The 22,250-nt window shown below is 40.1% G+C and overlaps 1 protein-coding gene across 1 annotated transcript; it reads right to left on the bottom strand.

Moving 5' to 3' along the window:
- Positions 1-4,699: 4,699 nt before the first annotated feature.
- On the bottom strand, positions 4,700-7,696 carry LOC131239047 (F-box protein SKIP1-like). Its single transcript, XM_058236609.1, has 2 exons — positions 7,356-7,696; positions 4,700-5,270 (listed from the first exon to the last, which is right to left on the bottom strand). Exons 1-2 carry the CDS (start codon positions 7,694-7,696, stop codon positions 4,811-4,813), a joined length of 801 nt encoding a protein of 266 aa, XP_058092592.1. The 3' UTR covers positions 4,700-4,810.
- Between the last annotated feature and the right edge of the window lie 14,554 nt (positions 7,697-22,250).

The raw sequence follows: 22,250 nt of genomic DNA, 5'->3' as shown, positions 1-22,250 counted from the left end.
TTGACTTTAGGGGTTGCTTGGGGATGGGGTGATGTATACTTGACATGGGTGTGATTGATGGGATTGATGGGACATGATTTGAAATCTTTCTTGGGTTTACAAATGCGCAGTGTTTTTCTCAAACTGAACGTGGGCCCACATCTCCTGGCCAGGGTATCACCTCGACGTGCGAGATGCGGCATCGGAACCGCGGCAACGGCGCGGTCGCACTGGTACAAGTCTCGGGTCGAGCCGACTCTGGAATACAAAATACGAATCGGGGTCGCGCACAACTGCCGATAAAAGATCGCGGGTCACCAGAATTCGACCGGAAAGACCACGAAATCCTACGGAACAGTACGAGCTAGGACACGGGTCTTACAGTAAGAGACGGCATTATTATTTCTTTTTAAAAAAAAATAGACAATAACTACGGCTATTAACCGTAGCTCGAGATCTTACAATTGCAGCATTACCAACTTTGTCCTATAGCTACAGATCTAGTCATACTTTTAGCTACAAAGATCATTCGTAGTTGTATGTACATTTCGCTACAAAAAATGAGGCTACTGATTGTGTCTATAGCCATTGATATCTATCACTACGGATGAAATCCATAGCCATAGATTTCAAACCTATGGCTACGGGTCATGCTACGGAGGATAACCGTAGCCATATATCTTTAGCCACGGTTTTCATCCCTAGCCTTTGCCCCTTTTTCTGCTAATGATTTCCTTGACCTTATTAGGAGCAGCATGAAAGTAGTATATAGGCAACTGAAGTCAAGATCCATCAATTATTTCACATGGCTCGGTAAAGACTTTATCACCTAGTTCATCATTGGAAAAGATGGAAGAAAGCCGGCAACTCATCTCCTCACCATTACCCAGAGAGAAGACGAGCTGCTGAAGGACTACATCATTTGCTTCAATGCGGAGGTAGTGTAGGTGGACGGTTATTCGGAAGAAATAGCTTTGGCCTCCATGATATCTAACCTCGGGGAAGGCCGATTCCTCTTCTCGATCAGCAAAAACCCTCCTACCACATCGGTTGATCTTCTTGGCCAAGCACTATTTTTTAATGGTGTACGTGCAATAACCACTGTTTTCTATGGTACAGTCCACTAAAGATTTGGATCCACCTCATTTTTGGGTTCCAGTCCTAAAATGATGTAAAAAAATAATAATAAAAAAAATGGATGGACAGCGTAGATAAAACACATACATCATGATGACGCCCACAAAGGTTTTAAAGTACTACACGATACCATAAGATTTTCATTTCCACATTATAAAAATTATAAGCTGCCACTCTTGCTTATCATGATGTGTGTGTGGGTGTGTGAAATCGCATTATATGTTTAATCCCATGCGCTGGATCCAAGGCTAAAAACTAGGCTTATCTGTGATTCAAATAGACCATATCAAATGAAACTAGGAGAGAGATCCACTATTGATTTTTCTTATTGAGCCCATTGTGATGATTAGGTAAAATCTACTCAAGACAATCTGTGCTTCAGATGGGCCATATCGAGGGAAGTAGTTTGGAGGGTAGGTATCACCCCTTTTTCAATCATTTGGACCATCTGATTCAAGGATAGAGATTTTCTTAGACTTACACCTAAAATTAGTTCATGCAACTGGTGATCGGTCTGGATTTCATAAACACATCATATAGTAGTCGGTGTGGATTTACTAAATACATCATGGTGGGGCCAAATAACTTCATTACGTGACAAATGCAAATCCGTTTTCTCGTAGTAATATCAATTAATAAGAGAAATTTTTAGGTTTTTTTTTAAAAAAAAAATTCAAATTTAGATTTGAGAGAGAGTTTGGATCTCAGAATCCCTTTTCAATTTCTTTTTAATTAAAATTTAAATTTGAGAGAGAGTTAAGAGGTAGGGAGTTTAAATGTGATAAGAATAAGATATAGGGCTAATTTGTTACCCAAGATTCCTCAAAGTGAAAAGTCTAATTTACAGTTTAAATTAATCACGCATGACATACGTAATTAAGTCAAGGGTAGTGTATGACGCAGCACCAAAGGTGACGTGTGGTGGTGTAAAACCTCAATGGCGCCCCCCACCATGCTATATGTGTTTATCCAGGCGTTCTATCTAATTTTTTAGATCATTTTACCGCATCAGCCCCAAAATGAGATAGTTCCAAATATCAGGAGTACCGACTACTATACTCTAAGATACTGAAACAGTGGTAATGAACACCCGCCATTAGAAATTTTTGGCTGATACAAAAGTTTTAGATCAAGCTGATATTTGTCTTTTCCCTTCATCAAGGTCCTTGTGACCTAATCAACAGATTAGGTAAATAAATATTATAGTGGGCCTAGGAAGTTTTCAATGGTGGGTGTTCAATCACCATTTTCCTGCTATGTAATCTACCTAAGATTTGGATCTACTTTATTTTTGGGATCATGCCCTAAAATAACCTAAAAAAATGGATAGGCAATAGTGTGGTCCAGAAAGCTTTTCCAGCACCACCAAGTAACTACGTTGGTATGTGCTACAATAGCCTGCCAAATCCAAGAGCGACCCATTTTGGGGCCAGCCATGTATACGTGAAATCCTCTTCGATCAGAAGATGTGCCTTGAATTGAAGATTCTTATGGTTATAACTATATTGATGGAATGTCACATGATGATTTTGTTATAGGACATGGTAACGTGATTTGTTTTCGAACTTGCATGGGATACAACATGTCTGTAATCCCAAAAGCCCTTTTAACAGTTAGTTCTTCGGACCGACTCTGATGTCTCTGTTGCTTTGTCCATCAGTTGTGTAAGCTGATATTTGTGTTTTCCCTTTATCCCTGTTGGAGTCACCATATGAACAGTTTAGATGGCATATAAATATCTTGATGGACTCCATTTGTACAAATTGGTCCGTCAGCCTTCCTTCTAGTTCTAATGCACTGGGGCTTCTGAATTTTCTTACCATTCATGGTACAAAAGTAGTCATTGCAATTGCATGCCTTTCAGGTCCGATCTACGATGCGAAGATGGTGAGTGGTGAGTCTTTATCATAACTTGAGCCTGCTCTACAAATTTGAGCCTACTCTCCCAAACATAACTTGTTGCTAACTACAGTTTCCTCACTCTATATGGAGTTAAATGTCACCATTCAATTGGTTTCGGCATCCAAATGCAGCATTAGGACTGCTCGTTTGCCACTTAGAAATGAATTCATCACTTTTTAGTTAGGGATGCTTGTAAGCAACTTCACTCTATGAAAATTTTAAACATGTCTGCTCACTCATTTGTTTTGGATTATGACATACACTGCCTTTTGTTTTATGAGAATTCTAAACACCTCCACACACATGCAAAGGCAAAATTCAGACTATAGTATTTTGCTCATTTCGTACATATTCCTCTAATAGATAATGGAAGGAGGTACCTTTACGATTGTCATCACAAACCATTATTACCTACCTCCTGATTGGCAACAGGGGCGGCTCAAAGGGTTAGGCAGGTGAGGCAAACGCCTAAGGCCCCCTAATTATGAAGGCCCTGTATTATAGCAAAATTAAAATTTCTTAATTACGAAGGTCTTATTTATGACAAAATTAAAATTAAGAAGAAGAAAAAAAGCCTAAATCTTTTGAAATAAAACTCATTGAAAGGCCTACAAAATATTAGCATCTAAAAATTAGTTTAGATGGTGGCCCTACAAAACATTATGATAGGCCTTGGGAAGTTTTTAATGGTGGGTATTCAATGTCTACTCTTTTATGTGTTGTGATCCACTTAAAATTTGGATCTACTTTATTTTTAAGATCATACACTGGAATGATGTGTAAAAACTGTTGGATGGCGTAGATATACAGCGCACAGATGCCGTGGGCCCCAAGGTCAGTTAAACACCATCTGCTTTGTTACCCGGTAACACTGATCCACTCCCCCACCAATCTCGAGAATGTCCGACGTTTTTGGGAACCAACCGTACAAAAGGTCCACCCTTTATATTTGCACATGGCCTACCGTTATGCTTACCACGAAATCTACTCTAACCATTGGATGTGTAATCATGTGCAGGGTACAGAGCCAAAAAATAAGGCTGATACATGATTCAAGTGGGCCATATTAATAGAAACAGTTGGGAGAGACGTCCTCCCTTGATTGTTACCAGGCTCACCATGATGAGCATGTGAAATCCATTCCAACCATTGGATTCCACACCAGATTCTAGGCCTGATGAGTAAAATGAAAGCTGATAAATGATTGAATTGAGGCCATACCAAGGGAAACAATTTTCAGGGTAAGCATTCTTTGTAGATTGTTTTTAATCGTGTGGTCAATCTAAACCACTGATATTGCTGATTTAAGAGCCCTGGGTGCAGTATTGGGTAACTTAGCTAATGGCTGAGGTGGATTTTACATGAACACCGTGGTGGAGCCATCCCAGCCAGTAACTCCTTTTCCTCTTTAAAGTATCTTTTGCATGGGCACCCTTCATTAACATTAATTAGCATTAAGTTACAACTAGTTGGACAGTCCAACTAGTTGTTTGCAAATTTGAAATTGAAAATAAAAAACAAATCCTAGAAACTAGCACTATCAATAATAACAGTCTAACTCTATCATTTCTTTTCAAAATAATAGCATCATTCTTAATAAATTCGTCTCCAAAAACTTAGGATCACAAGTACCTACTTTATTGTTAATTAAGTTCTCAAAAAATTAAATTCTAACGTCATTTTTATAAATTAAATTCTAAAAAGGCAAGAAGCAAATTTTTTGTTTAATTTTGAATTTATTATTTTTATTTATTTATTTTTTAAACTAAAAGGGCTTATTTTTATGACTTGCCTAAGGCCTCCGAAAATGTTGAGCCGCCCCTGATCGGCAAATATACAGAGGGGAGTACTTGAACTCTTCAATTCTACTGGACCTGTTCTTGAGCTCGTCGTTCATGATCAGTTTACGGCACCGTATGACGCTAACGTGGTCTAGCTCAGTGCACGAGTCTAGGATCTTATATAGAACTTCAGAAGATATAGTGGCATTGTTGAGGTTGAGCCACTTGAGTTTTGGCATGAATTTTCCGATCGCTGTTGCCATATCTTCTGTTACACGTTGATGGCCCAAATTGAGGCCCACTATGCTTGGACAAGATTGACCCATTTCTTCGATTAATGAGGCGGAAACAGCCTTGCAGAACTTAACGTCGATGAGTTTCAGGTGCTTGGAAGTGCGGATTAGATTGAGAAGAGCAGCTGGTGAGATTCGATCTGTATCTCGAAGGGAGATTGACTCAATTGACGGGCATCTAGCATGCAATTGGATTCAACATGATTCATGTTAATGAATTGAAATTTTAGGGCTTTAAGCCCCTTTGATGGTGTTGATGACCCCAAAAAAAAAAAAAAAAAAATCACCGTTCCTTGTGATAGATTTTGATTCTTGTAAGATACGTACAAACAATCACTATTGCTATGAATCGGCAGAATTATATCGGTTCAACAAACAATATCTGGACCACCAAATTCACCACAAAAGAGTGGAGTGATTTGTTCATGATAATATTGCATCCATATTTGACTTAAGAGGCTGTTTGGATGCAAGTAATTAAAATTTGTTTCAAACACTTGGTTAGAACTCATCTCCTGTGATGTGAGCCCAAATCAAGGGAAGAAACTGTTTCCTTTTTTCATGTCCCATCAAAGTTTTGAATTAGGGTGAAAGTTGGGCCAAGAGAGTTTCTGGGGTGCTGCAGCACGTGGACGGTTCAGATTTTGAGCTCATATCACAAGAAATGATTTCTAAAAATGTTCCAACTATAAGCAGAACTGGTGAGAACCGGTACCAGTTATATGCATTCCTTCTTACGTGAGCACCAACTTTCAGTCCCATACAAAACTCTGGTCGGCCAGACCAAAGAGAAATGCAAATCATAAACATATATGTGTGTGTATGTGTACTAGAACATCTACCCCATCAGTCAGATGCATCATTCCATGGTGGGCCACAGGCTTAAAAATCAGATAAAATCCATGACTTAGGTGGACCACACCACATACAACAGTTGAGAGGGGTTACCCTCACATTAAAACCTTCATGATCGTTTATTGGGCCCACTGAGATATGGTTCACAAATCCAGCCCATCCATTGTGTGTGTCCCACTTGGATGAGGGGTCAGACTGAGTTCCAGACACATCCAAAATTCAAGTGGGCTCCACCAAGTTCCATATACTACTGATTTTTAGGATATCCCATAACCTGGGACTCATCAAATACATGGTGTTGACGTCCGAGACGGAAGCGGATTGCGTACTGAGTAACTCAGTACGCTTAGCGTACTGAGTAAACCCTGTGGGGCCTACTATCATTCATACATTTCATCCGTTCCGTCCATCCATTTTACCAGATAATTTTAGAGGTTCATCACAAAAATGAATGATATCAAAAACTCAAGCAGAACACAACACATGAAACAGTGTGAATTGAACATCTACCGTTGAAAAGTTCTTGGGAGCCATAGAAGTTTTAAATCAAGCTTGTATTTGTTTTTTCCCTTCATCCATGTCTGTATGATCTTATTCACTGGTTGGATGACAAATAAACACCATTGTGGGCCTTAGGAATGTTTCAATGGTGGAAATCAATACTTCCACTTTTTCCTGTGGTATAATCCACTTGAGCTTTTGATATATTTAAATTTTGGTCTCAACCCCTAAAATGATCTGGAAAAACGGATGGACGGCGTGGATAAACTACATTTATTCACGGTGGGCCCAACAAAGTTTACTCAGTACGATAAGAGCGTACTGAGTAACTCAGTACGCAATCCGATTCCGTACGAGACACATCATCATGGGACCCACACAGCTCGACCTCACAAGAAGTTCCCATGAGGTCAACCTTTTATTATCGTTTCATATATATATATATATATATAGAGAGAGAGAGAGAGAGAGAGAGAGAGAGAGAGATGATTGGGGCTGAATTCCCTGACTCATGGACTGGAATTGGACTGGGTCACACCATGATTCAGGCTTGCTTAGCCAGGCCTATTTAACCACTTTCAAATACAAACCAAGCCAGCTATCTGGGCAGTTTTGGCATTGGTTCAGTGTTTTAGATATGACTCGTTTATAACAAGCAATGCATGACCCGGTGGGGCCACATGCAGAGATGATTGGGATGATCGTCCAAATTCTGGATGCTGATAGTCCTAAAAGTTATGTTTGGAGCGAAACCTGATCATCGACTTTCGTTTTTAAACGGTTCCCATTCGACTACTATTGCATTGCTAGAATAATCTATGAACAATTCTGATCATTCCACCATCTCTGCATCCCGAGCCCTCAGGGCTGACCATTTGGTACTTAGAGTCAATCGAAGAATCCAAACCTGTCCGCAATCATCATGACCGTTGTGTCATCAGCAATGCGGCGGACACAGATTGACTTGGCTCCGGCTCCAACATGCCTTATCATGTATTCAGACTCCCTGAACGTCCTCTCTCGATTAACAGTAGGTATTGCAGTTTCTTTGATGTAGTTGTCTAAAAATCTTTCATAATGATTGAAGTGGACACAATCCCAGCACTCTGGATAATGAGCCACGCAGCGCCACGAATGGCACACGCTTGCGGCCGATATCAGCGAATCAAAGTCTAGCTTGGAGAAGATTTCGATCAGGACTCCATCGATGACCGATGCCCAACATACATTGCCGGCCCCCTTATCCATGTCTCACTATGTTTGCTTGCGTTTGCTCTCTTTCCTTCTTTCCATATATAGAGGATCATGGCGATCATAACCAGGTAAACTTTGGAATTATCTTTTGAAATTTGTTATAATACATCCCTACATATTGCAATATGATGCATCGTTAATTTATTATTTGGATTTGGATTCTTTTCAATGAACTAGATCGTTCATGTGATATGGCTCACTTTAGATGATGATGTACAAAATTGAAAAACTTTCAAAGATTTAGCATGAAAACGTTTGATTATATAAAGTTCATGATTACCATTTCTTTTAACAATGAAAGAGCCAAATTATCACGAGCTTAGATAATTAGATTTCTATTCAAGATACAAACTGATACGATCTTATAAACGGTTTGGATCTTTGAATGAGAACCCGGATTGAAAGGGTAAAATTGCGAAGCATCACAGGGAAATGCATCTGTATGTATTCTAAGTTCTGTTTTCGCCCTGAACGATGACTCCTAGCATCTGGACTTTTCCGGGATTTGGTATTATGCGCCGCACACGTGCTTCCAAATGCATGCCGATAAGGGATATGCGTTGATAGGATCGCTAACATGCGGGTGGTTGCATAAACGTTGTATGCAGTTTCCTCGTGTGGATACACATTGGGAAAATGGGCCTTGTGATCGGGACTGTTGTTCTCGTGGGACTCCATGTAAGTAAGGTCTATCCAAAAGAAAAAGGAGGATTCCATTTTGGGTATCAATCTAGTAACTTCCGAGAATGGGAAACGGTTGTGGCAGCGGTCTGATCATTTGAACGTGGACTGTTGATTTGTTTATATATTTTCTTGCCACAATTGAGAATTTAGAATTGTTCTGTAGAGGAGACTTTTGGGGCATGACCCACCTGTTATGATAGATATACCACCATTCACGACCAGGCCCAAATAGAAGTGGTCTGGATCACTCAGCACCATTCACGACCGGGATGTTGCTGGCATCGCAGAATATATGGCGGAACCATTGCAGATGGTAGACACCTTAGAAATACAGATATTACCGCCCATGAAGTCTTGGATAGTACTTGTATTTCTGTTTTCCCTTCATCAGCGATGGAATCACCAGTCCAGCCCCAGATACTCTTAACGCCATTCTAACTATATGCCGTGTGGCACTCACTTATTTGGCCCAACCACGTTATTTTCCTAACTTTTCTAAGCCCTTTTTGCCAGTCGGCAAGACTCTTACAACTCAAACTTCAAAAGTTATATTCGAATGAAATCTTGCAAATCCGGCATGGCCCGCGTAGACCGAGTGAAAGATACCTCATTTCAACACTAAGGTGTTTGTATCGATTCCCTAGTGGGGGTGGCTAACAGTGAAGTGTGAACTAACAATGGGTGTACTAACAAGCTAACCGAAAAAAAAAAAAACCCTGCGTAGCAGGTTGGTTGGCTGGCTTAAGTAGCTTCTCCTACCCGTTTTGTGAGATGTCCAATTTAAAGTTCTGACAGTCCAGATCATTTCTACCTACGATCCGGCCTTCTCTGGTCCATCTTTACCATGAAAGTATCTGCGACCACTCTATGTCATGCCAACTTACTGTGAGCACGGCACACTGGAACTGTGTTTTAGTCCAAACGACGCTTTAAGCATTCGTCATGGTTATAGTTGTGTGTGCATGTACATGTCGACACGCATATACTCTAACTTTGCTTTCATTCAATCATAAGTTCCGCAGAAATCTTATGATGCATTCTTCTTGCAGCAACGACCTCATCATCCTGTTCGTCCAATTGCAAAAATTTAGGAAAAAAGGAATACTGATATGCTTTTTTATTCGTTAGTCCTTTTTGGTAAGAACTTGTGTTTTGCATGCTTGTTAACGGCACCTGGATTTTGTGAATTCTTTTGCGAGTGTGTTTCAAAAGCTTAAATTGATCAAGGCAAAGGTTTCAGTGAGTGGCTTGCTTGTGTCTCCTCCCCCGAATATTTACTATTTTAATCAAATAAATTCTCAGACTGTTGCCATTGGATTTTTTGGTACCAGAAGCCATTGCTGGATAGATACTTGAACATGTCTGCTGAGGTTGCGAATGCATTTTCTGTGATGGAGGTTAATAAGTATCTGTAGCCATATTCATGTAGGAGGTATTCTACAATGCATAGGGTCACACCAGGCGTAGGCTCCTAACAATGAATGCTTCACATTTAAGAGGGGCCTTATATGATGGACAACCCACTTTAAAGGTTTGGCTCACACAATAGACGGTACACATCAAAGGTGGGCTCCATATATGGTTGATCCACATATAACGTACAAGATAATAGATGGCCCAATTGTCTTAAAATATGAAGATTGTAGTCATCAATTCGTTTGTCATTTGGGGCATAGGTCATCTATGATGAGATCAACAAAAAACAACTATTTGGATTGCTCTTACAATAGAGTTGTTGTAATATTTAAAAATGACATTAACTACTTCTGAAAAAACTTGATTTGAAGGGTTTTTAGAAAAAAGAAACTTCACCTAGAGATCAGGTTGTGGCCCACCTAAGCACAACCCATTTATGATGCATTAAGGTTTTTGGAAAAAGAAAATTTTAGAGTGTGATCACCACATTTAAGGGCATCTAACCCTTCTCCTTTGGACCTCTTCTTCTTTTGTTCTAAGCTCAATCTCTACCTCTTCTAGATGTGTATTTCATTGTTGGATCTTAGTTACTGGATTCGATCTTAGTTACAGGATTCGGTTTGATCTCAATCTTTGCCACTCCAAGCTCTCGTCTTCATCGTCCTCGTCCCAAAATGCCTCTTCCTTTGTGACTCCGTACACCCACCAAGGAGTAGAGAAAGGAGACCGATGGCAAAAAAAAATAAAAAAATGGATACAGAAATCCAACTAGTGGATGTGAAGGGAGGACAAAGATCTAGTCTGTTGATTCAATGTCCGAAGATGACGGACCTCATGACGGAGATCATCTGTCGATATAAAGAAAAGGAAGTAAGAGAGAATTTGGAATGGATTAAAAAATTAACGGGCTGCTGATTTGACGGGCTTTTGGATGGCTAAGTCCAAGCCTAGCCTGCTTGGAAAATGAACTTAAAATTTAAGTACGAACCTAATCCTTGGGCCTAGTTCCCGAACCTGAGCCTGGCCTGAGGCAAGCCAAGCTCGAAAACTTGTCAGGCCAGCCCAACCCATTGACAACCCTTGCTTCGAAGGGCAATGATATATGGGTTTTATCCACATCGTCTATTCATTTTCCCATATCATTTTGGGTTATGTAGACACCCCACCTTATGCTAACAAGTTAACAAAATTGGACGATCTTGAAGGATAGACAAACCCTTAACCCAAACATAGATCCAAACCTTAAACCTAAACATTGATGCAAACCCTAAACTTTAAACCTCAAACTCAAACCTTGATCCTAAAAACCTTAACCTAGATCCTAAATCCTAGACCCCTATAATTAAACTCAAACCCTAGAACTTTCAAGACCTGATTCAACCGAGTTAACCCATTGAGTCAACTCACCTAGTCAACCCAAGCCCTAGACAAACCCAAGACCAAGCCTAAAGTCCAAACCCATAAGCTCAATAGAAATTTTGTAACCTAGACGATGTGTGAACATCACAACAGACAAAGGTCCCTCACACACATATGGGACCCCCCCCCCCCAAAGCCAAAACAGGGGAAAAGTTATGCCTTGGGGACCGGTCTAATTGCCGCCTACCACATACCCCATATTTCGGCAGGGAGCTCTCCACTAGTGCCATACCTCCCCTTGTAATGTATGCATGAGTGAAAATGCATAATTACCTCTTTGTCACTTGTTTGAACCCAAAATCACACTTTTACTAAGCCATCTATCCATTCAGATCATGTCACATGGCACTTTAGAATCTCAACCATTCACCCTTGATTGAACCTAGACTTACTAGGAAGTACTCGCCCCTCCCCTTCTCGTTTCAATAACAACAAGCATCTAACAAGTTCATAGCCTCTAAAGTCTTAGTAATCCCATCCCTCCACTATGGAGAGTGAGAGCGAGGAAAGAGAGCCTACTCCTAGTTCAACCCTAATCCTAGCTTCTCAAGCTAACAAAATCTCAATTTGAGCTGCTTAAACTAATCCTTGCGACAATATTGTCCACTCCACCCCGTTGCTTGGTATGATCACTTATTTTTGCATTTCACTCTGTCAGTCAAGGCATATGCCCTGTGGCTTGTCGATATAATCGGATCCTGCCTATCAGAAGCCTTGGTCAATAGTTATGACATCAGAAGCATCACATCGCATATCCATTTGTTTATCCAATCGATACAAATGTATGTTCTGTTGCTTGCAGATATAATCAGATCATGCCCATAAAAAATTTGTTCTTACTTATACATCTAGCATTAGACTATACATATTCAAAGTACAAGAGCCAGAGCAATTCTACGAAGTAGACACTGCACATTCGTACGTGTAGAGCGGATGCCTAACACAATCCCTCTTTGTAACCGTAATCCTTACCTTAAATCTCTGAATACAAATCAAAAACTCACTTTAGGGAGAAGTATTTTTGGATCCTTTCTGCCATAACGTTTCTATAGGGTCTAGCTAATTATAGAGACAGAGTGATTGACTAGTGGCGACTCAGTCAAATACTCTCAAATACTCAAACACCCAAAGCCCTTGAAAAAGGCACCCGTGAAAGTCACGAGTCAATTTTGTTTGAGATCCAACGTCCATATGGTATAAGTCTGAAATGAGGCAGATCCAAGGTTGAAGTGAAATAATGATTAAATGCCTACCGTTAAAAACTTCTTAAGGGCCACGAAAGTTTAGGATTTAACGGTAACTTCTTTAGAGCAACAAAAGTTTAGGATTAAATGACTACCATTGAAAACTTCTAAGGAGCCACATGAGTCTTGTATCAAGCTGATATTTGATATTTATGCTTTCCCTTCATCTAGATCTATCTAACTTATGAATAGGTAAGATTAAAAATAAACGTCACGGTGAGCCTTATAAAGGTTTCAATGGTGAACTTATATATTACACTGATACAGCAAAATAGAAGGATGGTGTGGATAAAGCACATACATCACGGTCGCTCCTTAGAGCCCCTGCATGTGCCGAGCCTCGAAACAAGCGAGGTATTACCCAATCCGCATTCCTTTTTTGAGGCCAAAGATATAACCATAGTTATTGTTGAGGTCAAAATTTGGACCACCCTCAACTCAATGCTGCAAGCCTTGAACGGACCCTGGTCCTGCACAAAAAGCTGAGGAAAGGAAACCCTGACTTTAAACAGGGGACCCTCCGATGCCTAAGTCAGGCTAGGGAATCTGGGTCTAAGTCGCGTAATGTAGAGAGAGGGTGTGAGATATTGCGTACCTGTTGCAATGGGGTCCCTTGGTATTTTTATACTTGTGGGTAGAGAGGATCGCGTCCGTTAATCTCGGCACGATTTGCTCAATCATGGGGATATTGTAATCGTGGGAATATTATCTGCAATCTTTGTGTCGTGTAGCGTATCATGTCTTAAGGGCGTGTATTCTCGGGCGAGATCTTCGGTCACGTCCGCATTTAGGGTAATGCCCAGGCTCAGTACTCGGAGCGTCACCACCCGGGCTCGGCCTCGTCTTGCCTAAGCCTGGGACCGAGCAATAGCAGTAAGAGTTTACCATCGGAACACTTGGGGTCGGAGTTCATTGAATGTCGTCATCTTCAGATGAGGACGAAGACGAAGACGAAGACGAGATCGAGAGCTCGTCTCGGCCAACCTATAGGCGTAACTCAAAGGTCGGCTCGCACCTGACACAATGTTCTCCTTCCCAGGCCTTAATAGCTGATTCAGATAGCTCAGGACGACCCTGGTTATCCTTATTTAGGTTTCCCCTAACAGTTATCTTTCACACAAATGACACGTGTACAAAAAGCGTGGGACTCATAGTCTAGCACTGTGATTTACAGGGAAAGCCTTTTAAGTTATAAGAAGTTACAGGATGCTAAGTGGGGCCCATTGTGATGTTTGTGAGAAATCCACTCCGTCCATCTATTTTGCCAAATTATTTTAGGACACGAGATAAAAAATTAGGTGGATTCAAAAATCAAGGTGGCATGTGGGAGGGAAAATTGGAGAAAGAGTTGCCTACTGTTGAAACTTTTTAGTCTCCAACTTTATGTCTATATGCCATCCAAACCATTTATAAGGTCAATCCTACTGGGATGAAGTGAAAAAACAAAAACTTAGCTTGATACGAAAATTTTGTGGCTATATAAATGTTTTAACCTGATCAATGACTGTAATTTTAAGTTTCTTGTCCTATAATGATCTATAAAGAAAGGATGGACAAGGTGGATTTCTCACAAACATCATGATAGTCCCATCTAACATCCCAGCGCATCAACTTTCCACCAAAGGCTTTTGTAAGAAAGCTGCTTCCTGCACTCATCACCCTTAGTGGTGACGAAAGCGGATTGCGTACTGAGTAACTCGGTACGTTAAGGGCCTGTTTGGATTGACGGTCGGTATTGAATTACATTATATTAAATGTAGAAATATACACTATACAATGTTTGAATTGGAGTTCAAGTCCGTGGAGTACAAAGCGTGCGAATACCTCAGAGGATCAAAATTTCAAACGGCGGTAATGTAAAGTCAAACAGCAATGCATCATGCAATGCAGTCTATTCATGAGGCAGTATTCGCATGCGAAAGCTTCTTTCTTTTACAGGGGTTTGTATCTATAGACAACGAAATATTTCTACTCCCTCATCACTCTTGATCATCTACCTTCTATTGTATGTGGCTAGCCAGCTCCTCCGGTTCTTTTCCAAAGGTTTGAGATTCATAATACAGTCGATACTCTTCTCGGAGAGTTGGATCAGGGCGAAGTGAGATTTCATTTACCAAATCAGAGTTATAAAAGCAGATCATTTTTTGGAACTTACATTTGAACTCGTTCAACTCTCTAGCAGATTGGATCGACAATCCGATCACATGTTCAGGGTTTTAACAACTTTTAATTTTTCACATATTTTTTTTCTATTTTTTTTCGTGATTTATCAACTTCTATTCTACATGTTGGTTTTCTCGAGATTGTACAGATAAAAAATAATGGGCCATATCATGATGGGTCCCACAATTAGTAGATGCACGGTTGGAATCGGATTACCTCCCAAACCTGACAATGTTGCTGATGTTAGATCTTATATGTGTCCCAATACTCTACTCGGACGACATTAATTGGGTACATGACCCTAATTCAAACACGATCTGACAACTGTAAAATAGATGGACGGCCTAGATGGGTCATAGACATCATTGAGGGGCCCACATAGCACTAACAATCAACCCTGAGAAGCTCGACAATGGGAATAGCCAGCTCTATTCGGCCTCAATATTATATGTATATACACTACGCAGCCCTAATATGTCGTTTGCAAACATTGATCACTGGACGCATTTGTATACCTGCCCAAACAAGCGCTCTAATCCAAACATTGATTTATCATGTGTTGATATGGATGTATAATGATTTCTCTCGAATGTATACATGAACAGTACTTGGATATAATACAATACACTAGTATACGTCAATCCAAACAGGCCTTAAGTGTACTGAGTAAAACCTGTGGGGCCCACCGTAGTTTATGTATTTTATCCACTCTATCCATCCATTTAAACAGATAATTTTATTGCATGAGATAAAAAATGAAGCATATAAAAAGCTCAAGTGGACCACACCATAGGAAAAAAGTATGAATTAAACGCGTACCATTGAAAAATTCTTAGAGGCCACGGAAGTTTTAGATCAAGCTGATATTTCTGCTTTCCCTTCATCCATGTCTTTGTGATCTCATGAACAAGTTGGATGACAAATAAACATCACCGTGGGCCATAGGAAGGTTTTAACGGTGGAAATCATTATTCCCACTGTTTCCTATGGTATGGTCCACTTGAGCTTTGGATATTCTTCAATTTCTTAGTCAACAATTGAAAAGGATGGACGGCATGGATAAACAAAATACATTCACAGTGGGCCCAACTGAGTTTACTCAGTTCGGTAAGAGCATACGGAGTAACTCAGTACGTTCAATCCGATTTCGGTGGTGACGTGGTGAGATTTGATACGGATTAGGTGAGACCTCGGCCTAACCCAATATGGTGCGGCCAGTACAGTGGAGCCTACTTAATTTGATGTATCTATTCTGTATCCACGCAGTCCATCCTTTTTCCTGTCATTTTAGCGCCCTGTCCCAAAAATGAAGTAGATCCAATTATTAGTAGACCCTAACATAGGAAACAGTGTTGATTGACCATTAATGAGCTAAAGTTTTGGATCAAGATGATAATTGTTTTTTTTTTAAACTTCATCTTATATGTGACCATATCATCGGATTGGATGTAAAATAAACACTACCAAAAAATAACGGTGCCCCTTAAAAAGTTTTTTTTAAAAAAAAAATTATGATAGGACATTCAATCACCACTGTTTCAAAGAGTATTATCCACCTGAGGTTTAAATCTTCTTCAATTTTGGAATCATGCATGCTCTAAAATGATCCAACAAAAAACGGATAGACGGCATGGTACAGAACCTATAAATCAAGGTGGACCCACGGCAAGGGCCACTCGGTCTTGGGTGAGGCCGGGGTATTACCTAATCCGCTTCTGCTCTGTCGAATCAAACCTTTCAAGTAATGCAAGTAGAGCAAAAAAATAAAAATAAAAATACCACACATCCACCATCCACTCTCCGATTCTTTGAAATTGAAAGAAGTTAGAAAAACACACTCGTAAAAAAAAACCACCCATTCAAAAAAATACTGTCCGAAAGAAGTAACACCATTAGAAAAAAAAAAAAAAAAAAAACCCCACCCACCCACCTACTCGCTGGGATTATTGAGTCTTTGAATCATTGAAGTTGAAAGAAAAGAGAAATAAAAAATAAAAAATTACCCCACCCATCCACTCATCCGAATCTTTGAATCTTCCAAGTAGATATGATATAAAAGTAAAAAACACTCCAGGAATTAAAAAAAAACACCCCACCCATCCAAAAAACACTCATTAATCCAATGGGTGCGGTTTGGCTACTGGATGAAACACATACATCATGGTAGGGCCCACATAGCACCGACCAGTAGCCATAGCCAATCCGCCTCCTAATCTAGTGGCTGCAATTTCGAAGAGTTAGGATTATATCTCTGGGTTCCGATCCACTGATAATGGATCCCACCTCAAGCTTTGAATGGAAGATTTCCCGTTAATTAAGATTGTTACTGAGCACTATTTCTACCCGTTTATTTTTAGGTGAACACGATATCAGATATGTATAGTTCTGACCATGTTTTCGGAGTCAGCCCCTCTTTCCTACTAATGAAGTGGATTGCGTGGTGTGCAATAAAACGATCTCTCCGAATGGACGGACGGTTTTGATATAACATATATATATATATATATATATCATGTGGGCCCACAGAACTTGGTGACGTCAACATACCACCGGTGGTGTGCGGCACACCACGCAATGAGGTTCCCTTCCCAATAAATGGACGCGGATTGCGTCTGATCAATCTGTGTGGGGTTTGTGAGAAATCCACTCCGGCAATCCGTTTTTTCAGCTCATTTTAGAAGAGGGAACGAAGAATTAGTAGGATCCAAAACTCAAGTGAGTCACACAAAAGCAAAAATTGTGGATTAAACGACCACCACCGTTGAAACATTCATACGGCCACAAGAGTTTCGTATCAGTCTAACATTTTTGTGTTTTCATTTCATCAAGTTGGAATCAAATTATGAATGGTTTGGATGGCAGATAAACATCAAGGTGGACCCCAGGAAGATTTCAATAGTGGGCATTTCTTTTCCAACCTTTGACTCTTGAGTGGCACACTTGAGTTTTGAATCTCTGTCATTTTTTTTATTCTTATTCTAGAATGAGAGAGAAAAACGGATGGACGGGGTGGATTTCTCGCAAACATTAGGGTGGGCCCCACGTAGCTTCTGAGTGCAGGAACATCCTGCGACAGGAAATCGGCGTTCTAGAACTCCGAAGCGTGGCACACATGTAGAAAGTGGCATCAGGACCTTGTAGTTACTCTAAATTGAAGGCCAGAATCCTCATCACCTCTCTCTCTATATATAGCAACCCCTCCTTTCATTCTCATCACCTTCATTAAAACGACTCCTCCTTTCATTCCATCTCTTTACCAGAAAACCCACATAAAGAAAAACTTCCCTTCAACCTATCCTAATCTCAAACATGGAGTTTTACAAAAGAAATCCTTCTACTGTAACATCCCTTGTATCCTACTTCTTCATCTCCCTGATTCTGAATTCTCAGCCTCTTCAAGCAACTAGACCTTTGGAGGGACTGAGAATATCCCCGACTCATGGTCTCCCATTTCAGTCCCTCCAGAGAGCCCTCCCTCCACCTTCCCATCATTCCAATTGCGTCTACGTCCCGAAGGCAGATCCCGGCTGCCCTATCCCTGACAAGAATTTCGCAGGACTTGTCCACGTAGGATCTCCTACCTGATGAGGAAGAACTTCTAACTCCCCTCACGTGTTAAGGAAGCCACACGTGTGGAGAAAAACCCTCTCTCACAACTCTGTACACGAGAGTTTAATGAAGGCTCCTTCTCTACTACTCCTTATATACAAAAGATGAATATAATCTTTTCTAATATTTCCAATATTCCTAAGACCCCTTCTCCCTCTGTTTCTTTTTATTTTAAATAAGCAATAACTGTGGTGAGCGTTCATGCGATTGGCGTGTGAACGAGTTTCTTCCACACGTGTCTCACTCACACATGTGGAGATTTGAAGTCCTTCCTCATCACTAGCATCCATGGAACCATCGGCCATTTACGTGCGCAGCTGCCGTTGACGTCAGAAATCCCTGCACAGATTGACTCTTGTGATCTCAGTTACAAGTAGGATAGTCCTGCATGAATTTCCATGATGTGAAAAATAATCCATTTACATTTTGCATGATGCATGGTTTTTTGTTCTGCTATCTTTGATTGCTTTAAAAAACATAATTATGGATGATTGCTTAGGGCCTGTTTGGTAGATGCAGGACTGGGTCCTTATTTTGTTGGAAAAGATGGATCTCTCATAGATGGAAAAATATATAAAAAGGATTACACCAAGACAGCCAAGTGAAAATAACATGAAAAAAACTCTAATATTTTATTGAACGATGTCTAATGTATATGCCTATTGAATAGGTTGTTTATTACTTAAGCATGCAATTGAACGAATACCGGTTGAAAAATTATGTTTATCACTATACTATTAAGCAACAAAGTTATGACATTATCTTCTGTTTAATACTAATATAATTTCTTCCTCTGATCTTGTTAGATACATGTTAACTTGGCCTATTTGGAGGCTGAATAGGCAAATGGATTTTAGATTTATCTGAATTCAACGTTAATTATGTGCCTAAAAAAATTGTAAAAGGACAAGTTATAGCCAATTTTTGGCTGATCACTTGACTAAAATATAAAAATTTGACTGCTAATGAATCAATCGACATACGTATGACAAGTCTTGTAGCATGAAAATTGATGTCTAATGGGTCAAAAACAGATCAATTGATGAGGGCAAGAATTAGCATCACAAACCCAATCAGTGAAAAACAAGAGTGGGCATTTCAATTAGAATTCCAATGCATGAACAATCAAGCCAAATATAAAGTTTTGATAATCGATTTAGACACATAGCATGATCTTAAAGAAAAGGCAGTAGAAGTTTACGGTGATTCTCAGTTGGTCATTAACCAGATCAAAGGAACGTACAAATGTACCAATGATAATGTAATCCCATATCTAATTATGACCCAAAAATTGATTTAATGTTTCAATGAAATCATCATAGATTATATACCGAGAGAAGAGAATACGGGCGCCAATGCAATGGCACAACTCACATTCGGCTTGAAGCTCCTAGTAGGAGTGTTAAACAATTCATCTCTGCCCAAAGGTATTTGTTACCATCGATCAAAGAAAAGAAACCTCGTGTAAGGATATATAAGCAAGTGCCGATCTATCTGAGTGGCAGAAATCCATAATTCAATTTCTGAATAACCCAAGCATGAAAATTGATCGAAAGACTAAATTGATGGCTATGAATTACTATGTCATGATAAACAATGAATTATTCTTAAAAAAAACATATAATGGTCTATTGTTGAAATGTACTATCATCGGTGAAGTAATGAGAGTGATGGGTGAAGCTTATATATATATATATGTGTGTGTGTGTGTGTGTGTGTGTGTGTGTGTGTGTGTGAAGCATACCAAGTTGGAAGAAAAATAAAAGCACTAGTTCAAAGATATGATTATTATTGGCCAAATATGATGGACTGGTGTGTTAGATATGCACAAGGTGTAGGCCATGTCAACAACATGGCCCCATTCAACATGTTCCAACTACAAAGTTGCATCCCATTGTAGAGTCTTGGCCCTTTCAAGGTTGGGCAATGGACTTGATCGGGATGATAAAACTCTAATCTTCAAAAGAACACAAGTTCATCATCATGGCAACAGATTACTTCACAAAATCGGTTGAAGCTAAGCTTATGAAGGATGTTAAATATACTAATGTAATTGAATCAATTCAAGTGCATATTATTCATACATTCAATATGCTGAGTCTATTATCATCGACAATGGAACGATATTAAACTCTTCACTGTATTTATGGACAAGAAAATGGTCAAGCAGAGTCCACAAGCAAAATAATCAAGGGATTATCATAAAAATACTAGAAGAGAATCCGAGAGCATTATATTTGAAATTATCCAAAAGCATTATGGGCATATCGAAATTCTTCAAGAACTGGTACCCATGTGACTTCATTTGCTTTGACAAACGGTACCATGACGCGGTTTTTCCCATGAAAATAGTTGTACCATCATTAAGGTCGTTTTATTAGCCATTTCCTGCCCGTGGTGATTGAACTCCTTTTGGTGATGAGCCAGTGTAGCAAGAGGTCACGGAGAATCCCTTTTGGTGATGAGCCTATGTAGCAGAAGGTAGGGGAGCTTTCTACCCTGGAACAATTAAACCGCAGGGCAGCTGGAACCAGCCACGGGAAGGGAACATGATCCAATAAAAGACTGAGATAAAGAGAGAGATGAACAACGATCAAATTCATGTGACATGTGTGGCCCAAGTGATGAGTGGAGATTGATCATTGGCCAGGCACATTGGTTGTGGGGCCCATCTAATGAATGGCTCAGAATCTGCAGACCTGTTGTCACTTTCCTTTTTCCTTTCTTCTGCACAAAGGCAAGCATGCCTCTTGTCACTTTCCTTTTTTCCTTTCTTAAAACAAAGGAAAATGGTAGAGTCCTCAACACCGATGATTTCGAATAGTTGGGGGTGCGATCATTGGCTCAGGTTGGTGATGGTATTTGTCGACTCCCGGCCGAGTTTCCATAACCCTTCTGTAGCCAGAAGTTGTGTCGGGCCCACACAATGTCCATCAATTTTGCTAGCTCACGTTGGGACATTAGCCCAAGCATTTTTTTAGCATTTTCAAAGCTCATGTTGGAACAAAAAGGAGGCGTTTTCAAAGCGTTAAAAGTGTGCCACATCACAAGAAACAATGGGGATGGAGACGCCCACCATTGAAGCCTTCCTCAGGCTAACATGATCTTTATATGTTATCCAGCTGATTCATGAGGTGATTCCCTTAGCAGGGTAAAGGGAAAACACTGATTCATAAGGTGATTCCCCAGCAGGATTAAGGGAAAGCACAAATATCAGTCCGTTTTAGTACTGTGGGGCCGGGCTAAAAAGGTTTCACCGGTGGGCGTTTAATTCCCACAGTTTCTTATGGTCTATACGACTTGTGTCTTGAATCTGCCTGATTTTTTTAGCCCACCTGCACAGTGGCTAGATGGAGTGTATAAACACATCACGGTGGGTGCAGTTATATGGGCTCCCGGTAATGGGATGTAGAAAATTGGTGTCCACGGGATTTTGGTACTTTGATTGTGCCAATCGCTCCGAGTTCTCTGTAATTTTCAGGTGGCCAATAATTTTCAAATGGCTAATATTAAGACTGAGGCTTTTTTTTTTGTACACACGCACACACCCCACACACTCACCCCAGGGTGGAATTTCACCACATATAGGTACTCGAACCCTTGACCGGGTGTTGAAACTCGTAAGAGTCTACACCGGAGCAAGTGTAAGGACCCTATTAAGACTAAGGCTCCTTATAAATGATAAAATAGTTTAAAATAGGAATATAAATGAGAAGTTAGATTTTTTTTTTTTGCCAAGCTCAGTGTGGCACGGTAACAGTGAGTTGATTGGGCTATGATGTGGCACTATTTTATTGGTCCTCCAAGCATAACTTGCTTGGATGGATTTGATAAGGCAAGGCTATATGGGGTTGATTGTGATGAATGTATTTTATCCATAATTTAGCCAGATCATTTGATAGTATGAGTCAAAAATTAAGACAAATACAAGACTCAAATGTACTGCACAGTGGGGGTTGAAAGCCAACCATTAAAAACTTTTGGGAGCCACGGAAGATCAAGATGATAATTGT

The sequence above is a fragment of the Magnolia sinica genome, chromosome 3 (assembly GCF_029962835.1).
Source record: "Magnolia sinica isolate HGM2019 chromosome 3, MsV1, whole genome shotgun sequence".
NCBI classification, from domain to species: Eukaryota; Viridiplantae; Streptophyta; class Magnoliopsida; order Magnoliales; family Magnoliaceae; genus Magnolia; species Magnolia sinica.
This window is presented reverse-complemented; position numbering and strand designations above follow the sequence as displayed.